Genomic DNA, 18497 nt, shown 5'->3' on the forward strand with positions numbered 1-18497 from the left:
AGATGAAGAAGCAGAGCAGGGCTATATTTGGAAGAAAAGTTAATAACATTATTATTTTACCTCCAAATATATCACTGCACACGCGAAGCGATAAGGATCTTTGAATTGCAATTTGTTTATTTTTATTTTTTTATGTGAATAGAAATAAACACCGATTGTTTATGGGAAGCTAATAAGCAAATTTTATGAAAACGCAGTGCGCACAAAAAAAACACGTCCGTCCGCTTTGAGATAAAGGGAGGAAGTTTGGAACCGCTTCAATAGTTGCGGTCCTGCCTTCGTGAATCTGCCTTGGAGAGTGTTTGATCGTTGGAGCTCACGGACAAAAATTATGAAGTCGCATTGGAGCTTCTAAACGAAAGGTTTAGTAATCGCAAGCTTATTTTTCAAGCTCATGTTAATGAGATAATGAATCTGAGGGCCGTAGAAGCTGCATCGGCGACGAGGCTTCGCGAGCTTTCGGATAAATTTAATTCGCATATGCGAGCCCGGTCCAGCATGGGCACAACGAAGCAGATTGCTAGCTGCATCATAATCCAATTGCTGTTGCAGAAGGTTGATGATGCCACGCAGTCTAAGTGGAAGGAAATGCAAGCTGACTCGGATGCCTTGGATTCCATTCCAACGTGGGAGTCCATCACCAGTTTTCTTGAACAAAGATGCCGGACTTTGGAGAGCATGGATGTGCCGACGACATCACATGCACCAAACTTTGCGGTAGGACGACGTAGACCCTTTCATCCAGGTAACTCTGCATTTGTGATCACAAACTCTTCCGCATGCATGATCTGTGATGGCCACTCTCGCGTGATAAACTCCTGCCCAAGGTTTTTAAGCTTGTCGCCTGAGGATCGTTTAGGCGAAGTTAGGCGATTGGATTTATGCCGAAAGTGCCTTGGATCTGGGCACCTATCTCGGCAATGCAATGCGTCAAGCTGCCGTGCGTGTGGACGCAGACATCATAGTCTGCTGCATTTTGGTGGCAATTCGCCAGCTCAAGGCCAACACCCCTCTCCAGAGGTTTCTGCATCTAGCGACGCTGTTTCTGGTTCAGCGTCCGCCGCCGTCAATTCTCTCGTCGCTAAGGATCGGTTTGGTGATGTGGTGTAGCTAACCACTGCCAATATTCTGGTTAGGAAGCGCTCCGGAGATCTACTGCCCTGCTACTGCCCATCTAGTCACTTCAAGGCTGTCGGACCAGCTGCAGCTGCGAAAGATAAGGACTCCGGTGACTATATCCGGTATAAGAGGCGCAGGGTTCTCTACAGATGGGTTTTCTGTGCAAGTCAGCTTGCAATCCCAATACTCTGACTACTCTGCGCAATTAACCGCGATCGTAGCCTCCAACATAACTGACCTTCAGCCCAATTTTGCATTTGACGTCACCTCTTGGAAAATTCCCGCCAACGTAGAGCTAGCTGATCCTCATTTTCACCAGCCTTAGCCAGTTGATTTGCTATTTGGGGCTGGATTATTTTACGAGCTGCTTTATGTGGGGCAAATTCATGTCTTCTGGTTTGCCCTCCATCCAAAAAACTCGGCTCGGTTGGATTGTTTGTGGTGGCGGAGGCCCTGTCGATGGTAAGGTCCTGGCAGCTGAGCAGTCAGAGTTGCTCGTCCAGCCTCAAACGGAGCCGGTCGGGTGCGCTGCTGAGGACGGTGTCCGGAGCTACAAGGCGGGCAGTCAACAAATTGTGCCTGCTGCCCCTTCATGATGCTGTTGAAAGCTTATCTTCCAACGGGGGGAGTATGTCGGGTCAAGCAGCCGCCGGAAAGTTTGACCGGCAATATTTTATTGAATTTCCTTCCTTGTTTTAGTTTTAGATAAACACTGTATTGTATGTTATACAAACTAAAAATAAACAAATTTTTATTATATATTATAAAATTTTCTCATTATACAAATTTATGAATTTATACAAAATATGTATTAAATGACCACAAACTGGACAAAAAGCTAGATAAAAAATGAATTTACCCCAAATTTGTCATTTAACAGAGTTTCTCTAAGGTAAAATAATGTACCACTGATCAACTCCTTGAATCCGCTTTTAGTCTGCCTCATGAACGATCTCATTTCGTCCTGAACAGCACGACAACCGTCACAGCAAAAGTGGAGACCAGACGTACGTGAGATTTCATCCGAAACTGAGGCCGTGAACCCGGCACACTTAGCGTGCAAAACGTTTTCACAAAGCCAGCAGTGGATGGTAGGCTGAGAGTAGGAGATTGTCTTATTACAAGACATCAACGCACATACAAGTTAAAATTCCATAATTATTAAAAATTAAAAAATTAATTATTAATATTATTTGTTTTTATTATTGAGGAACCTTGGACCACTGTATAAAGGGGAGATTAAAAAGAGCGGTTTGTGTGAGTTAGTAAAATGCAAAGAATAGAGATAAGAATCTCTATTGAGCGAGAAATAGGAGCAATAGAATAGAAGCAACACCGTAAGAGATGAAGAAGCAGAGCAGGGCTATATTTGGAAGAAAAGTTAATAACATTATTATTTTACCTCCAAATATATCACTGCACACGCGAAGCGATAAGGATCTTTGAATTGCAATTTGTTTATTTTTATTTTTTTATGTGAATAGAAATAAACACCGATTGTTTATGGGAAGCTAATAAGCAAATTTTATGAAAACGCAGTGCGCACAAAAAAAACACGTCCGTCCGCTTTGAGATAAAGGGAGGAAGTTTGGAACCGCTTCAATAGTTGCGGTCCTGCCTTCGTGAATCTGCCTTGGAGATTGTTTGATCGTTGGAGCTCACGGACAAAAATTATGAAGTCGCATTGGAGCTTCTAGACGAAAGGTTTAGTAATCGCAAGCTTATTTTTCAAGCTCATGTTAATGAGATAATGAATCTGAGGGCCGTAGAAGCTGCATCGGCGACGAGGCTTCGCGAGCTTTCGGATAAATTTAATTCGCATATGCGAGCCCGGTCCAGCATGGGCACAACGAAGCAGATTGCTAGCTGCATCATAATCCAATTGCTGTTGCAGAAGGTTGATGATGCCACGCAGTCTAAGTGGAAGGAAATGCAAGCTGACTCGGATGCCTTGGATTCCATTCCAACGTGGGAGTCCATCACCAGTTTTCTTGAACAAAGATGCCGGACTTTGGAGAGCATGGATGTGCCGACGACATCACATGCACCAAACTTTGCGGTAGGACGACGTAGACCCTTTCATCCAGGTAACTCACAAACTCTTCCGCATGCATGATCTGTGATGGCCACTCTCGCGTGATAAACTCCTGCCCAAGGTTTTTAAGCTTGTCGCCTGAGGATCGTTTAGGCGAAGTTAGGCGATTGGATTTATGCCGAAAGTGCCTTGGATCTGGGCACCTATCTCGGCAATGCAATGCGTCAAGCTGCCGTGCGTGGGGACGCAGACATCATAGTCTGCTGCATTTTGGTGGCAATTCGCCAGCTCAAGGCCAACACCCCTCTCCCGAGGTTTCTGCATCTAGCGACGCTGTTTCTGGTTCAGCGTCCGCCGCCGTCAATTCTCTCGTCGCTAAGGATCGGTTTGGTGATGTGGTGTAGCTAACCACTGCCAATATTCTGGTTAGGAAGCGCTCCGGAGATCTACTGCCCTGCCAAGCGCTGCTCGATTCTGGCTCGCAGGTGCATCTAGTCACTTCAAGGCTGTCGGACCAGCTGCAGCTGCGGAAGATAAGGACTCCGGTGACTATATCCGGTGTAGGAGGCGCAGGGTTCTCTACAGATGGGTTTTCTGTGCAAGTCAGCTTGCAATCCCAATACTCTGACTACTCTGCGCAATTAACCGCGATCGTAGCCTCCAACATAACTGACCTTCAGCCCAATTTTGCATTTGACGTCACCTCTTGGAAAATTCCCGCCAACGTAGAGCTAGCTGATCCTCATTTTCACCAGCATCAGCCAGTTGATTTGCTATTTGGGGCTGGATTATTTTACGAGCTGCTTTGTGTGGGGCAAATTCATGTCTCCTGGTTTGCTCTCCATCCAAAAAACTCGGCTCGGTTGGATTTTTTGTGGAGGCGGAGGCCCTGTCGATGGTAAGGTCCTGGCAGCTGAGCAGTCAGAGTTGCTCGTCCAGCCTCAGACGGAGCCGGTCGGATGCGCTGCTGAGGACGGTGTCCGGAGCTACAAGGCGGGCAGTCAACAAATTGTGCCTGCTGCCCCTTCATGATGCTGTTCATGATCTTCCAACGGGGGGAGTATGTCGGGTCAAGCAGCCGCCGGAAAGTTTGGCCGGCAATATTTTATTGAATTTATTTATGTTTTCTTTATCTATGTCTCTATTCGCGTCGCCCGCTCTCGTGCATTCGATCGGCCACCTGCATCTGCAGTCATGCGCTAGCGTTTGTCTCGCTCTCTCGCGGGATTTTTCGGTCGCTCCGCAGCCTCAAGCGTTGAGCCGCGCTCCCGCGACATTATTCTAATTCGGTCGTCAACCCTACTAAGTCGCATATGTAAATATATCATTTGTAGCAACGCCAAAACAATTAAGGGGGCAGGATGGTTTGAGACTTCAATAAAATTTTTTTTTTCAGAAATTTGTATATAATATAACATTATCTCAGGAATATCCTGTAAAAGTTTCATGTTGATCGGACTAAAACTTGCTGAGATACCGATTTTTTAGTTTCTTTTTTTTAATTTTTTTTTAACCATTTTTACGGGCAATAATGGGCTAATTATACCCTTGTAGAGGGTATTATAATTTTGGTCAAAAGTGTGCAACGCAGTGAAGGAGACATCTCCGACCCTATAAAGTATTTATATTCTTGATCAGGATCACCTCCTGAGTCGATATGAGCATGTCCGTCTGCCCGTCTGTCTGTCTGTCCGTCAGTCCGTCTGTCCGTCAGTCTGTCTGTCTGTCGGTTTCTACGCAAACTAGTCTCTCAGTTTTGGAGCTATCGAGTTAAAACTTTGCACACATCCGTTTTTTCCTTGCAGGTAGTATATAAGTCGGAACGGCCGGGATCGGCCGACTATATCCTATAGCTGCCATATAACTGATTGATCGGAAATGCTATAACTTTGGTGTTTTTTAAGTTTGTGGGTTGAGACTTTCCACACATGTTATATTTGGCCAAAATATCTTGTCTACAAAATTTCATAAGCTGTCATAGATCGATCGGAATTGGCATAACTTTGATGTTTTTTAAGTTAGAAAGATGGGACTTCGTACGGACGGATTCTATTTTGGACAAAATAATTTGATTTGCCAAATTTCATAAGGATCGGCCGAATATATCATATAGCTGCCATATAACTGAATGATCGGAATTGGCACAACTGCAAGGGTATATCAACTTCGGCTCCGCCCGAAGTTAGCTTTCCTTTCTTGGTTTAGTTTTAGATAAACCCTGTATTGTATGTTATACAAACTAAAAATAAACAAATTTTTATTATATATTATAAAATTTTCTCTTTATACAAATTTATGAATTTATACAAAATATGTATTAAATGATCACAAAATGGACAAAAAGCTAGATAAAAAATGAATTTACCCCAAATTTGTCATTTAACAGAGTTTCTCTAAGGTAAAATAATGTACGGTGGCTATTTAAACTTTGCGTGTGCTTTATGCATATATGTATTGTTTAAAATATATGTCTCACAATCCAAATAAACTTAATCTTAAATTTCAATGCCATTCTTTAGTTTGCTAATTATTCAGAGTACTTACCGATAAAGAAAAGATTTTACTGTAAAATGTATTTTGATAGGAAATGCCATAACATTTGTGTTTTTGAAGTTAGGATGGGACTTTCTTGGGATTCGCTTTTAGTTACTTTATATAGATCGGAAATAACACAGCTTAGCTTTTTTTTTAAATTCAAGGTTGGGACTTTTTTTTAATATATAAATTGCTACCTCACTGCAAAGGTATATAAACTTCTGATCCAAAGCTTGCTTTCCTTACTTTTGTTATCCTTATTTCCACGATTGAAGTGCTTTAATCATTATTTTTTGATTAAGTAAAATTATAATCTCCTAAAAATGTCAAAAGCCCACCTGTTCTCGATACGGAAATCAGAAATCATACAAAAGAAAATTCCATGGGTATCCACGCTAAGGAAAATCGCTACTTTTCTACTACTACTACTATCGCTACTAAGTCATTAACCGACTATACTTGCTCATGACTCTACTCAACTACCATCTGAATCATTGACCAGGACAATGATGCCTTTTTGCGGAGGTGTTTTTGCCAATAGATGGTGGGCTACCTTTTTATGTTTAGATTTTATGGCCTACATTTCTAAAAACGTAAAATAATTAGCACGGTGATTATTTGAACATTAATTGTATTATTGAGTTTTTCCAGCTATATATGTATGTATACTGCGAGCAAAGGAAAGAATATGCGAAAAGTTTAAAGTCGTCAACACTGAAATAGATCGACTTAGATGATCCTGATGAAGAATATACAGGGTCGGAGATGTTTCCACTTGTCCCACTTTTGACCATAATATATTTATATGTATGTAAAAAATTATGTGCATACATACAGAAAATTAAAAACCAAACTTGCCTGAGAAAAGTCTGATCATAAATATATTACCCTGCCAGTGTACACAAATAAAATAGGATAGCTCTTTAAAGTTTTATTGCAAAATTATGTAGTACATTAAGTAAAACACTGCATACGTATATTCCAAGGATATTGGTTTACCCATTGATTCAATTTAATTCGGAGAGATGTTCTTTTTAGCGTACGCTGAAATGAAAAGTAGTAAACTCATAAATTTCATTTTTAATAAAAAAAAATGTATGAATGTGTTATTCAATCTCAGTAACAACTTTTTAGCATCACTTTTTCAGTCGAAAGATGGTTTAGTTAGTTCATCACATGATTTTTTGGTATCTGATATTGATGTTAAATTATACACACCTCTTTATTAAATCTTGGAATAATTTGGACGAATCATAACTGTTTCACTCAATATACACAATTTTAAACAATTTTTTTTGCTTATTCAAAGAGAGCGAAACCCATGTCGTCGTCCTCAGACTCAGATTCCTCTTTCTTTTCCTCCTTCTTAGATTCCTTTTTGTCGCCGGAACCTGTAGGAGCAGTAGCACCAGGAGCCGGAGAGGCAACTGCAGCACTACCAACGGGCATAGTAGAAAGCTTCTCACGCCCCTCCTTAACCAATTCTTCAATACTTTTACCGCTGAGCTCTTTGATGACTTTCGTCAAACGTTCCGAATCGACTTCAACACCAACAGAACTAAGAATTTTCTCCAGGTCAGCGATGGCGGGACTATCCTTTCCTCCAAGAACCGCCAACAAATATGCAGCCACGTAACGCATGCTATGAAAAACAAGTTCAAAAGATTTAGATAATTCGAAAAAGCAAACAAAATTTGAAGTTTATCCTATATAATTTAATATTCCAGTAAAAAAATAACGATATAAAAATTACAATTTATTTAGGCAAAATAGGCAAAGCTTATAACCGTATGGTTTGGCTGAAGCATTGATCAACCTTTTTTACCCTTATGTATGTTTTATTCTAGCAATCCAAATAAATCATAAGAAAGCACACCAAGTAACATTTATAATATTATAAAAACGAATAGATAATCTTAAACTGTAACCAAATTTTACTTACTTTAAGTCTTTAGTTTTTGACACGAAACGCGAAATACACAAAATGAACAACTTCCTTGTACGAGTTGTTGAAAGAAAAGAAACTTAATTTCGTCTGTCGATATATTGTCACTTCCTGTTGTCAAATTGACAGACAATCAGCTGACTCAAATGCAACCCTAATGGATTTTTAAATAGGTGGCGCTTTTTAATTCGATAAATTTTATATTTCGATAATTTTTTGTCGACTTGGGTATGACTCTTCCCTATGTTTAGTCAAAAGAAAACTATTGGTGGACAGTCAGTTTACATACAAAGACTGAAATACATATTCCAGTCGTATCCACTCCTTGTTTTTAAATGTTTGTGCAAAAAATCAATGATTTCGTTTTGAAGATTCGTTTTTACATATGCAGTATTAATTTTTTTTTGTGATCTATTCCATAGTATACACACATATGTGCGGTTGCTGTTGTCACCTAGAGTTTCAACCCTCATATATCCCGCTCGAGTGAATTCTTTGAGTTTCATTAAAAAAAAAACGCAGCACAAAAAAACTAACGTTTACGTGCGGTTTATATTAAAAAAGTAGCTTATATAGAAGCTCTGGTTTGGTTCATTATTATATAAACTGACTGGTATATAATTGTCAACTTGTATACAGAAAAAGTATTTGGAGAAAAAAAATACGTATAAAAATCCAGTCTATAATCCTCTACATACAAAAGGGGTAGGCGGCGACATTTCCGTTGCGCAGTGCCACAGGAGCTAATTGGAAATTTCTACCGACGAGAAACTCTCAAATCAATTCTGGTTTTCAAAAAATACATATTTAGCACCATGGACAACTTAATAAATATTGTTAACAAGTTGCAAGATGCGTTTACATCGCTTGGTGTTCATATGCAATTGGATTTGCCACAGATCGCTGTTGTTGGTGGTCAATCGGCTGGAAAAAGTTCAGTTTTGGAAAATTTTGTTGGAAAGTGAGTAAACGCAATGACTCTTTTTATGATGAAAACAGAAAAATAAATTGTTTTTCGAAAAATAATTGTTTTAAGAGTCCAAACAAGATTCCATTTATTTTGTATGTATAATTGCACAAGTATCGTGTCATTTTGAAGGGTGAAGTTTTATTGAAATGCAAAAAAATATTTCTACATTATTTTTTTAGTAAATTTACCTATTTTTTTTCTTTTTGAAAGTTTTGGGACTACAAAAATTATTAAAGTAAAGTATCGCAATATTTTCTATGAAAACCCCTTTCATACTTGTGGCATAACTCTCATTTGTATCTATCAACCTGCGCGTACTCTCATTCTCTGTTACAGTACCTCTCTCTGTTTTTAAAATGATTAACACAGAAACTTACGCCCAATAAAAATCAATATATTGTTCTCCAATTTATGCATCAATTATTCGTAAATTCTTTATTTTTTGTAATTTTGAAAGTGGTTCAAAATAATTTTAGCAAAAATACTTTAATTTGCTTTGGCCGAACAACAATTAGGTTGTAAACAATATTAACAGAAAAGTTTAGTTTAAACACATTAAAAACATAAAAAATAAGTGTTGGAGTATCTGGGTTTAGAGGCAATAATGTGCGTATCCAGATAAAATAAAAAAATTGTGGTTACATAATGTCCTTGAATGTCCATCGTTCAATTTCGCATGCGCCGGCATTTCTTCACTACTAAATTTCCCCATTTTCTAGGAACTTGCTGACAATTTTATTTTACTAAACTAAGAAAGGACATTTTTAAATATACTACATGTATTTAAGATAGAAATAAAAATTAATTTATTCATAATGAATTAGAAATTTATAACCAATAATTTCGGTAGCTCACAAAGAGCAAGGAAAGTTGTTGATATTCCATTACATTTACAGGTGACAGGTGTAGGTGACAGTTTTTATTATATGATACATATACACAGCTGGCCAAAATAATAAGTACACAGATATAGTGTTTTTTTGTTTCGATATAACTCGATTTTTATTGATAAGTATATGTTACATATTGATAAGTTACAATGTTACACAATTTCTAAAACAAGAATGAAATATGGGAACCTCGTGTATTCAATACTAAGCTTAATTTTCTGCTGGGTGGGCGATTTTGGTCTGGTCAAAATAATAAGTACACCTGTGCATTTGATAAATTTTAAAGGATTAAAGCTAGATTCGAGTTAAGATATGTTGGTTTTTATTATTTCCTAGCATATTTAAGTGTATCCCAGAAAAAAAAAATTCTCTAGTTGGGCAAAAAAAAGATTTGTACTACAGAAAAAAGAAAAATTGCTTTAATTCTGCAAAAGGAAGGAAATCGCGAAATCGCTAAAAGACTTGGGCAGTCATTATGTTTGGTCCAGAATGCCCTAAAATTCAAGGTTAAATTTGAAACTCGAGGTCGGAAAAGAAATCCTGTCAAACGACCGACACCCGAATCCTAAGTTTTTACTGCTCATCCATTGCTGCTCATATTGACCATGAAATATAATCTAGATCAGTTCGTCGAAGACTTACTAATGCTGGCTTACAAGGACGCATAGCCAGAAAAGTTACTCTCTTTCGAGGGAATAATTTAAAGATGAGGAAACAGTTAGCCCAAAATCATTTGGCATGATCTGGAACAGAGGGTTCCAAAAAGTGGAATAATGTCCTATGGAGCGACGAAACAAAAATAAATCTATTTGGTAACGACTCCAGAAAGAATGTACGACTTGTTTCGTCGACCCAAAGGCAAAGAATTCGACGCCCGGTACTCGAAATAGACCGTTAAACACGGAAGCGGAAACATTATGATTTGGGACTGTTTTTCTCGGCATGAAGTCGTCCCGATTCATCGGATTACCGATACTATGATCCGATTTGGGTATAAAAATATATTGTCTGACATAATGCTGAGGAAGACATGCCCTTGAGATGGGTCTTTCTACAGGACAACGACCCAAAACACACATCAAAGCTAGTCAAGGCTTAGTTCACCGAAAACAAGGTGGACATTATGAAGTGGCCAAGTCAAACTGCAGACTTAAACCCAATAGAAAACCTATGGGGAGAGCTTAATCGTCGGATTGGCACAAACACATTTCAAAATATAGAAGAATTGCAGCAAAGACAAGGTACGAGAGTTGTTTGGAGACGTGCCGTAAATTAAATGCCCAGAATGCCGAAACGGATAACAAAAGTTATACAAAATATGGGGGGATATACTGGGTATTAGCATAAGATTACTATAAAAAGGAAAAAATTGAGAAAATGTTTTTTATTTTTAAGTTACAGGCTTTGAAGAATTGCTGTACTTATTTTTTTGACCAACCCTTTTTTATGTTTTTTTAGGTTTAATCGACAATAAATTCTACAGATTTCGTGAAATATTCTTATGTTAAGTATTTTTATAATCAACATTATGCCAGAAAACTAAAAGAAATTAAAATTGGTTAGTTACGGTTATCAAAAAAGATTTACGTGACATAGAAGAAATCTTATGAGCGTGTACTTATTATTTTGGCCAGCTGTGTATGTATACAAATATTGCAAATATGGTTGGCGTTATTCAAAAGTTACAAAGTCATTACAAAAGTTTCATTACATATTTTGTTTAAAAAAAATTCTGAGCTTCTCTTTTAAAAAAAAAAATTTATGGGATTCCGAACAATCACTTGGCAACCATAGCATATAGTCGACTGATAGACTAAGCCATTCCGACTCATATACTGTGTTCAAGGGAAAGAAGGACTTTGGATTTGAAAGCTTTGAACCGTTAAAACACAAACGAATATGCCTTTATTGTCTCATGAGGTAATCGTATTAAGAATACACCCAGCAGTACCGATCTCCCACGAATCACCCCGGATTCACCCGTGATCCCCCCGCATCACCTCAGAATCCACCCGGAAATCTAGAACAAGCGGCCGGAATTTTGTACTGAAATTTTTAAAAATGTCCTCTCGGTCCGGAATTCGATTACAGGCATAAATCAGCCCAAAATCCGCCCGGATTTCGAATCTGGATTCCTGCGTGAAAATTGTCTCGAAATCGCCCCTGATTCAGACCTGATTTTCAGAGAGGCATCAGGCCCGAAATGAAAGCATGATTTGCGCTGAAAATCGTGGCTAAATCAGGTCGCATTCATGACCCAAAAATTAAAAAAAAAAATTTCCCCTTACAATCTTCTAATTTGATAATCATTATTTTTTATGTATTCCTTAAAAATTGCTGTTAATTTATGTTGTAAACGAAATGAATATGTTAAGTAACATTATATTAATAATATTGCAAACTATATTTAATAATTACTCGCCCTGGGGTTCGAACCTTAGTACTTTTGTATACTGGACCGACATGCAAGCCTCTAAGCTATCAAGGAACCGCGCGTACTTTGTGACAGACTATAATACACCTCTACAAATTTGCATGTTTAAAACAATCTTAATTATTAAGAATCCCCATTTAAAACAAAAATATTGAATATAACCGTTTATTTTGAGACTGCGATATGAAAAAAAAAATTAAAGTAAATAAAAATCAACTCATAATAAAGATTTTGTCGCTTGGAATCGAACCCCCGACCTTACGATTAACAGGCAGATACCTTAACCATTGAACCATGGGGTCAAAGTTTTCCGCGCAATATATTTAGAATGCCAAGAATATATTAGTGATTAATAACTAATATCGAATATGCGTAATTTTGAACTCTAGCAGCAACAGAGGGCCGGCAGAATTACTTCGCCTACTTTGTTTTGACGTTCGAAGAACAAACCTTATTGAATTGATATTGTTTTTCGAACGAAGTTTGACATTCGGGCCGGAAAAGTCGGGGCCAGGAATTTCAGTACTGCTGGGCATGTACTTTCTATGTTCTGGGCGGAGACATTTTCGTTACCGAGTGCCGCAGGAGCTAATTGGAAATTTCTAGCGCCAAGAAATTTTCAAATCAATTTTGATTTAAAAACCAAATTTCATACAGATTGGCCGACTATATCCTATAGCTGCCATATAACTGAACGATCGGAAATGGCACAACTGCAAGGGTATATCAACTTCGGCTCCGCCCGAAGTTAGCTTTCCTTTCTTGTTTTTTTCCTTGTTTAGTTTCTAGTTTCCTTTCTTTAGTTTCTAGAATAAACTAAATATTTTCCTTTAGTACAGACCTAAAGTACAGACCTAAAGTACTAAAGGAAAATATTTAGTTTTTTCATTTCAGATGATTCTGTCAGGAATTGTGCTGTCAATGCGAAAGCACATTTTTTCCAAGGGGTCATGGGAAAATGAAGTCTCAATGGCTGACTGTTTTTTTTTTTCTGAAAATTTTCGTACATGAAAATTTTTCTGAAAATTTTCTTAAATGAAAATTTTTTTCTGAAAATTTTCCAAATTCTTCTCTAAATAAGTATATTTAAGAAACTTAAAAGTTCAAATAAAATTTTTTATACTTTATATAAAAAAAAATTGTTTTTAAATAGTAAATTTTTTGGCCCCGCAAACCCACGTAACCCCTTAAAAATACTGCACTCATTTTTTACTGTACAGTATATTCTATAGACCGCAATAAGAAAGCACAACATTTTCAGTGTATTCACTTCTAGTGAGACAGTATATTATTGTACTTTTCGAGAGTTTAATTAGTTTTAAGGGGGCAGGATGGTTTCAGAGACTCAGAGACTGAAAAAAGGCAGATTTTTGCGATTTTTTTTTTCATTTCTGAGTGAATAGAATAGAATTTTTTTACACGATATATGGCTATATTTGGAGAGTATAGACAAATTTTTTTGTTAAGAAATAATTATTATTTATCCCGTGACGGGCAGTCGGCCGGAGTCGCTTCAAAAAATTATTATCTTGTGGTGCATAAAGTCTGGACTTACAGTGTTATCGGAAATAAAAAAATTGAATTGATTTACTTAAAATATTAGATTCTTGTGCGGATGAACCATTTTGAAAAATATGCAATTTTGAATTTTTGGCGCGGTTGTAAAGTCAGAGGTACCATTTTTACATAAAAATTATCCCATTATGGTAAAAATGGTAAAAAAAATTAAAAAAAAAAAAAAAAAGGGTTTGTTCATTCGCAAGTATTTATTGTATTAAAGATGTGTGAAAAATTTTATTTAGATCCGAGCATTACTTTTTGAGTTACGTTACGCACCGACTTGAAAAAGTTGTTTTGAGAAAATCTCGTCTAAAGTTTTAAAAGCAATTAAAAGTATATGGAGAGATAGAAACTAGAAAATCGGTATCTCAGCGAGCGTTAGTCCGATCGACATGAAACTTGCACAGGATATTCCTGAGATAATGTTCTATTATATAAAAAATTTCTGAAAAAAATTGTTTTTTCAGCCTCGCAAACCATCCTGCCCCCTTAACTAAAACATTAAAAATTTCTAACTTATTATCCTTATTTTAATCGTATTCTTTCAATGACCTACATACAATACCAGAACTACATATGTATTTATGTACCAGTCATAAAGATTCACTTACAGTACAGTAATTCATTCGAATTCTAATCTTATTTCCGATAGTTACCTGATGTAAAGTGGTTTATTTTCGGATCTTCTGAAGGTTAAAGCCAGGCCCCGATGGAGAACCACGCTGTGTTCTGAAGCCAAGGCAATTAGAAAAGCAACAATTGTTTTTTTCAGTCACATCTTTTTTAATAAGTAAACTTTTTTCTTTTTCTGGTCATTAAATCCGTTTTGAATATTTTTTAGGGAATGTAAATAATGATTATTGTTATAATTGTTATTTTTTAAAGCCCAAAATAATCATTATTTTCTAAGCGAAAAAATCAAAAATAATCATTATCTGAGCGAAAAAAATAAAAAATTATTAATAACAGGCCGACAATTTTCAATGTTTATATATATTCACACTTCGTAATTTGATCCAATCAATATGCATCAGCATGTCGCAACATACAAACCCATTAACCTATTAGCAATAAGCAAAAACAATATCCCACGACGCAAGAAGCAGAAATCAGCATTATCAGCGGGAAGAATGACCGACTGACCGAAGCAAGCAAAAACCAGCTAGCTAAGCCGAAATGCATGTACAAGCAGTACATGAACAAACAATCTGAGTCAGCAGACTCAGAGGTGGGTGACCCTGGCATTAACATTAGTTTTAGCACGTCCATAACATTGACCTTTCTTAGATTTAATGATGTATGATTTAGCATCTTATATAAGAACTGTTCTTCTGAAATAAAGATAGTTGCGAAATCAGAGTGAATCGTCTCGTTACTCAGTGTTTGAACTACGGCACTTAAAATTAATCTACTTCGAGTGATCCTGTGTAAAACGGTTCACAAGTTAGGACTCTCTAAAAAAAGCTATCTACTTCGCGTGGCTCCAGTGTAAACGGACCACCAGTAGAACTTTCATCATCAAACCCTCTTTCGAGTGTTGCTCCCGTGAAACGGACCACAAGTAGAACCCGCGGTATCCAATCTACTTCGAGTGTTGCTCCCGTGAAACGGACCACAAGTAGGTCCGGCCGATAAGGAATCAGCCGAACCACCATCTGTACTTGAGGAAAACCAGCCCAGGACCGTACCCCACATCATCTCCAGCCTGATCACAGCAAGGACCTGGTCAACTCGAGCAGAATTCAGGTAAATTTAGTCAGACTTTATACATTCTTTGACTACGACTCCGAGACCTACCGTTATTGATGCGAGTTCAAGTTCGACGTAGTGGCCGCATATTGCTCTACGGACTAACATTTGGTGACGTGATCCTATTCTATAGGATCGCACCCTGAACACAAGCCTCACGGCAGTTCATCTTTCAAACCATGGGATCAGAATCAGACTCCGTAACCCAAATGGTCATTGATGAGCAAATTGAAAGCAACATAGCCATTCAAAGGCTAATAAGAAACTTCACTAAGGACTCCGCAGAGCGAAAGCTCAAGGAAGAATACTTCGAGGAGAGACTCAAACAACTCACTCACGCATGGACCCAGTTTAAAAAGAATGATGCCAAGCTCCATGAGCTGGCACTAAGTCCGTAAAATGAGTATTTCACAAAGGCTAAAGCGCTACTTGTAAAAAAATGCAAAGCCATATATTCCGATGGAATCCCATCAGGAGAAACAGGAAAAAATCTTGAGCCAAAGGCACAATCACGATGAAACGAGGAAGAGGACCCCCAATTAACATCATTAAAACGAAGACATGAAGGACGGTCAGACGATATGGACGGCTTTCTGTGCAACCGCACCGAAGGACGAGAATTGTCCACACACATCAGACAACACATGAAGGAGCTATGGAGGGAAATTGTCACGGGATACCAGGATCTCATCGATCTGGAACCTACCTTAAAAAATGGTGGACATACCGATGAAAGATTTCAGGTTTTACGAGCAGAATAGGTTGTACGAACAATCAACTTCAGCATCAACTTAAAAATCCGCGATAGCATCTCCATTTGTAATACCACCAGTCGACATTTCAAAATTTGACGGGGATTATCTGAAGTGGTCCCGGTTCTGCGACATCTTCACGGAATTGGTCCACAATCAAGAGTATAGCGATGCGGTAAAATTCCAGTATTTGGAGAACCATGTGGTTGGAGAGGCCAAGAATTTAATCTCCACCTGGCAGCGACTTAAGTCACGGTATCAGAATGAACGAATCCTCATCAAAACGACACTGGCAACCTTGTTTGCACATCCAAAAACAAATGGATCATCAAATGGATTTGTTATTTTTATGTTTTTTCGGTAAATTTGAGGATTTGAGGTATCTATCGATAAAGACCTCAAATGTTAAGTTTTCTTAACATTTGGTATGTTGAAAACAAACGTGTGGACACATCGAGCACTGGTTGTGGGAGAGATTTATTTTCTACTATATACCTATTGAAAAAATGGAGTCAAATAATTATAATTTGACTTATATGGGAGAAGAAAAGAAGTATGACCTGTATGTCGGTGTCCGTAATATTTTGATTACTTTGCGTGATTTATCCAAAACCTCTGAGGATTTTATGCTTTGCGTGTAATCTTTAATTGCGAGCTTACGCACTTTTTTTGTTTAAAATGATTGCTAGATTTTCTGTTTTTTCTAATTTTTAATGGTTTGGAGGAGTGATCGCGGAAAAATCATTGTGTTAATTTGGACCTATATACTTGGTCTATGAAGACATACACTCATATGTCAAAAAAGTTTAATACTTAGCCCGGAATCATAAATTGAGTGATAATTATGAGCGAAAAAATCTTAGATAATGATTATAATTATTTTATTTTTAAAATAAAACTCATGAATACAATCCGTGATATTTTCATAAGGATCAGCTGACTATGTTCTATCACTAATCAAACAAGATATAGACTTCTCATTTCATACAACGAAAATGGACGCAAAAATTTCTTGCGACAGGCCCCCGGAGGCCCCAGAGAGATTCTTACTCTCATTCTTACGCTCAAATAACTCTGAACGTTTTTGGTTGTTCAGTCGCTGAGAGGCGCATCATCAAGAAGGTTGCTCCGCTGTTAAACTGATGTTTATATGTATGCGTGCTCACGCATTCACATACACGGTTTCATGTGGGTGCGTTAGACTTCGTTTTGAAGCCAGCTAAAATTTTTAAATTTTTGTAACTTTTCGGGCATGCTACCCTAAGAAAATGGGAGTATTCATTATTATTTAACTATGAAAAAATTGTATTACATATTAATATTTCATACTTTTTATACATATAATATTTGGGAATACGATTAGATGGGAGCTGTAAAATGCTTTACATATATATTTACGAAATTACTGTAGCTGTAAAATGTTTTTCATATATATATATACATATGTCAACGAATGCATTAAAATCTATATATTAAGGTAGAAACATGGTATATTTCAGTCGATTGCTTTTAAGTTTTTGTGTTCCATACGGATGGTGTTCCATACCCTTCTGATGGATAAGTTTTGTGGAGTGAGAATAAACAAAAACAGCTGATTTTTTGTTCTGTGGGCATCAGTAGGGTATGCAAGTACCATCCGTTTGAAAATAAGAACAGTGATGTTGGGTTTTAAGTAAAACCGACTGAAAGATACCCTGTTCCTATCTTAGTACAATGATTTTTAATTGTTTGTAAATATATAAATACGTAATTTCGTACATGTACACTGCTGGCCAAAATAATAAGTACAGGCTCATAAGATTTCTTCTATGTCACGTAAATCTTTTTTTATTACTGTAACGAACCAATTTTAATTTCTTTTATTTTTCTGGCATAATGTTGATTATAAAAATACTAAACATAAGAATATTTCACGAAATCTGTAGAATTTATTGTCGATTAAACCTAAAAAACATAAAAAAGGGTTGGTCAAAAAAATAAGTACAGCAATTCTTCAAAGCCTCTAACTTAAAAATAAAAAACATTTTCTCAATTTTTTTCGTTTTATAGTATTCTTATGCTAATACCCAGTATATCCCCGCCTTTTTTTTTAAACTTTTGTTATCCGTTTCGGCATGCTGGGCATTTAATTTACGGCACGTCTCCAAAGGACTTTCGTACCTTGTCTTTGCTGCAATTCTTCATTATTTTGAAATGTGTTTGTGCCAATCCGACGATTAAGCTCTCCCCATAGGTTTTCTATTGGGTTTAAGTCTGCAGTTTGACTTGGCCACTTCATAATGTCCACCTTGTTTTCGGTGAACTAAGCCTTGACCAGCTTTGATGTGTGTTTTGGGTCGTTGTCCTGTAGAAAGACCCATCTCAAGGGCATGTCTTCCTCAGCATTATGGCAGACAATATATTTTTATACCCAAATCGGGTCATTGTATAGGTAATCCGATGATCCGGGACGACTCCATGCCAAGAAAAACAGTCCCAAATCATAATGTTTTCGCTTCCGTGTTTAAC

At 37.3% G+C, this 18497-nt stretch overlaps 2 protein-coding genes, 1 long non-coding RNA gene and 1 other non-coding gene across 9 annotated transcripts in view; 2 read left to right on the top strand and 2 right to left on the bottom strand.

Moving 5' to 3' along the window:
* The first annotated feature begins 6089 nt into the window (after positions 1 to 6089).
* Positions 6090 to 6647, top strand: LOC123257492. The gene is made up of 2 exons (XR_006507567.1): positions 6090 to 6282; positions 6341 to 6647. It is a non-coding gene; the product is annotated as an uncharacterized LOC123257492 (long non-coding RNA).
* On the bottom strand, positions 6601 to 7791 carry LOC6502889 (60S acidic ribosomal protein P2). 2 transcript variants are annotated; one of them, XR_001408557.2, is made up of 3 exons: positions 7632 to 7790; positions 6908 to 7331; positions 6601 to 6733 (listed from the first exon to the last, which is right to left on the bottom strand). XR_001408557.2 is itself a non-coding variant. In XM_001963620.4 (2 exons), exon 2 carries the CDS (start codon positions 7328 to 7330, stop codon positions 6989 to 6991), a length of 342 nt encoding a protein of 113 aa, XP_001963656.1. In that variant the 5' UTR covers position 7331; positions 7632 to 7791; the 3' UTR covers positions 6903 to 6988. The 2 variants fall into 2 exon arrangements, 1 of the variants encoding a protein (XP_001963656.1); XM_001963620.4 differs by lacking the exon at positions 6601 to 6733 and having other exon boundaries at positions 6903 to 7331; positions 7632 to 7791.
* Positions 6798 to 6870, bottom strand: LOC116656425. Its single transcript, XR_004311385.1, has one exon. It is a non-coding gene; the product is annotated as a small nucleolar RNA Me28S-Am982 (small nucleolar RNA).
* A 53-nt stretch (positions 7792 to 7844) lies between the features above and the next one.
* LOC6503215 (dynamin) overlaps positions 7845 to 18497 on the top strand; it is a 128020-nt gene continuing 117367 nt past the window's right edge. For 3 of the 5 annotated variants that reach the window (XM_044716688.1, XM_044716689.1, XM_044716690.1), the window contains exon 1: positions 7845 to 8595. In XM_044716688.1, the coding sequence (XP_044572623.1) occupies positions 8450 to 8595 (146 nt within the window). In that variant the 5' untranslated portion in view covers positions 7845 to 8449. The remainder of the gene's footprint in view (positions 8596 to 18497) is intronic. The other 2 variants (XM_044716686.1, XM_044716687.1) reach the window with 1 other exon arrangement.

This window comes from Drosophila ananassae, chromosome XL (genome assembly GCF_017639315.1).
Source record: "Drosophila ananassae strain 14024-0371.13 chromosome XL, ASM1763931v2, whole genome shotgun sequence".
NCBI lineage: Eukaryota > Metazoa > Arthropoda > Insecta > Diptera > Drosophilidae > Drosophila > Drosophila ananassae.

Coding starts and splice junctions, on each gene's coding strand:
- LOC6502889 (XM_001963620.4), bottom strand. CDS start 7,330: ATGCGTTACGTGGCTGCATATTTGTTGGCGGTTCTTGGAGGAAAGGAT.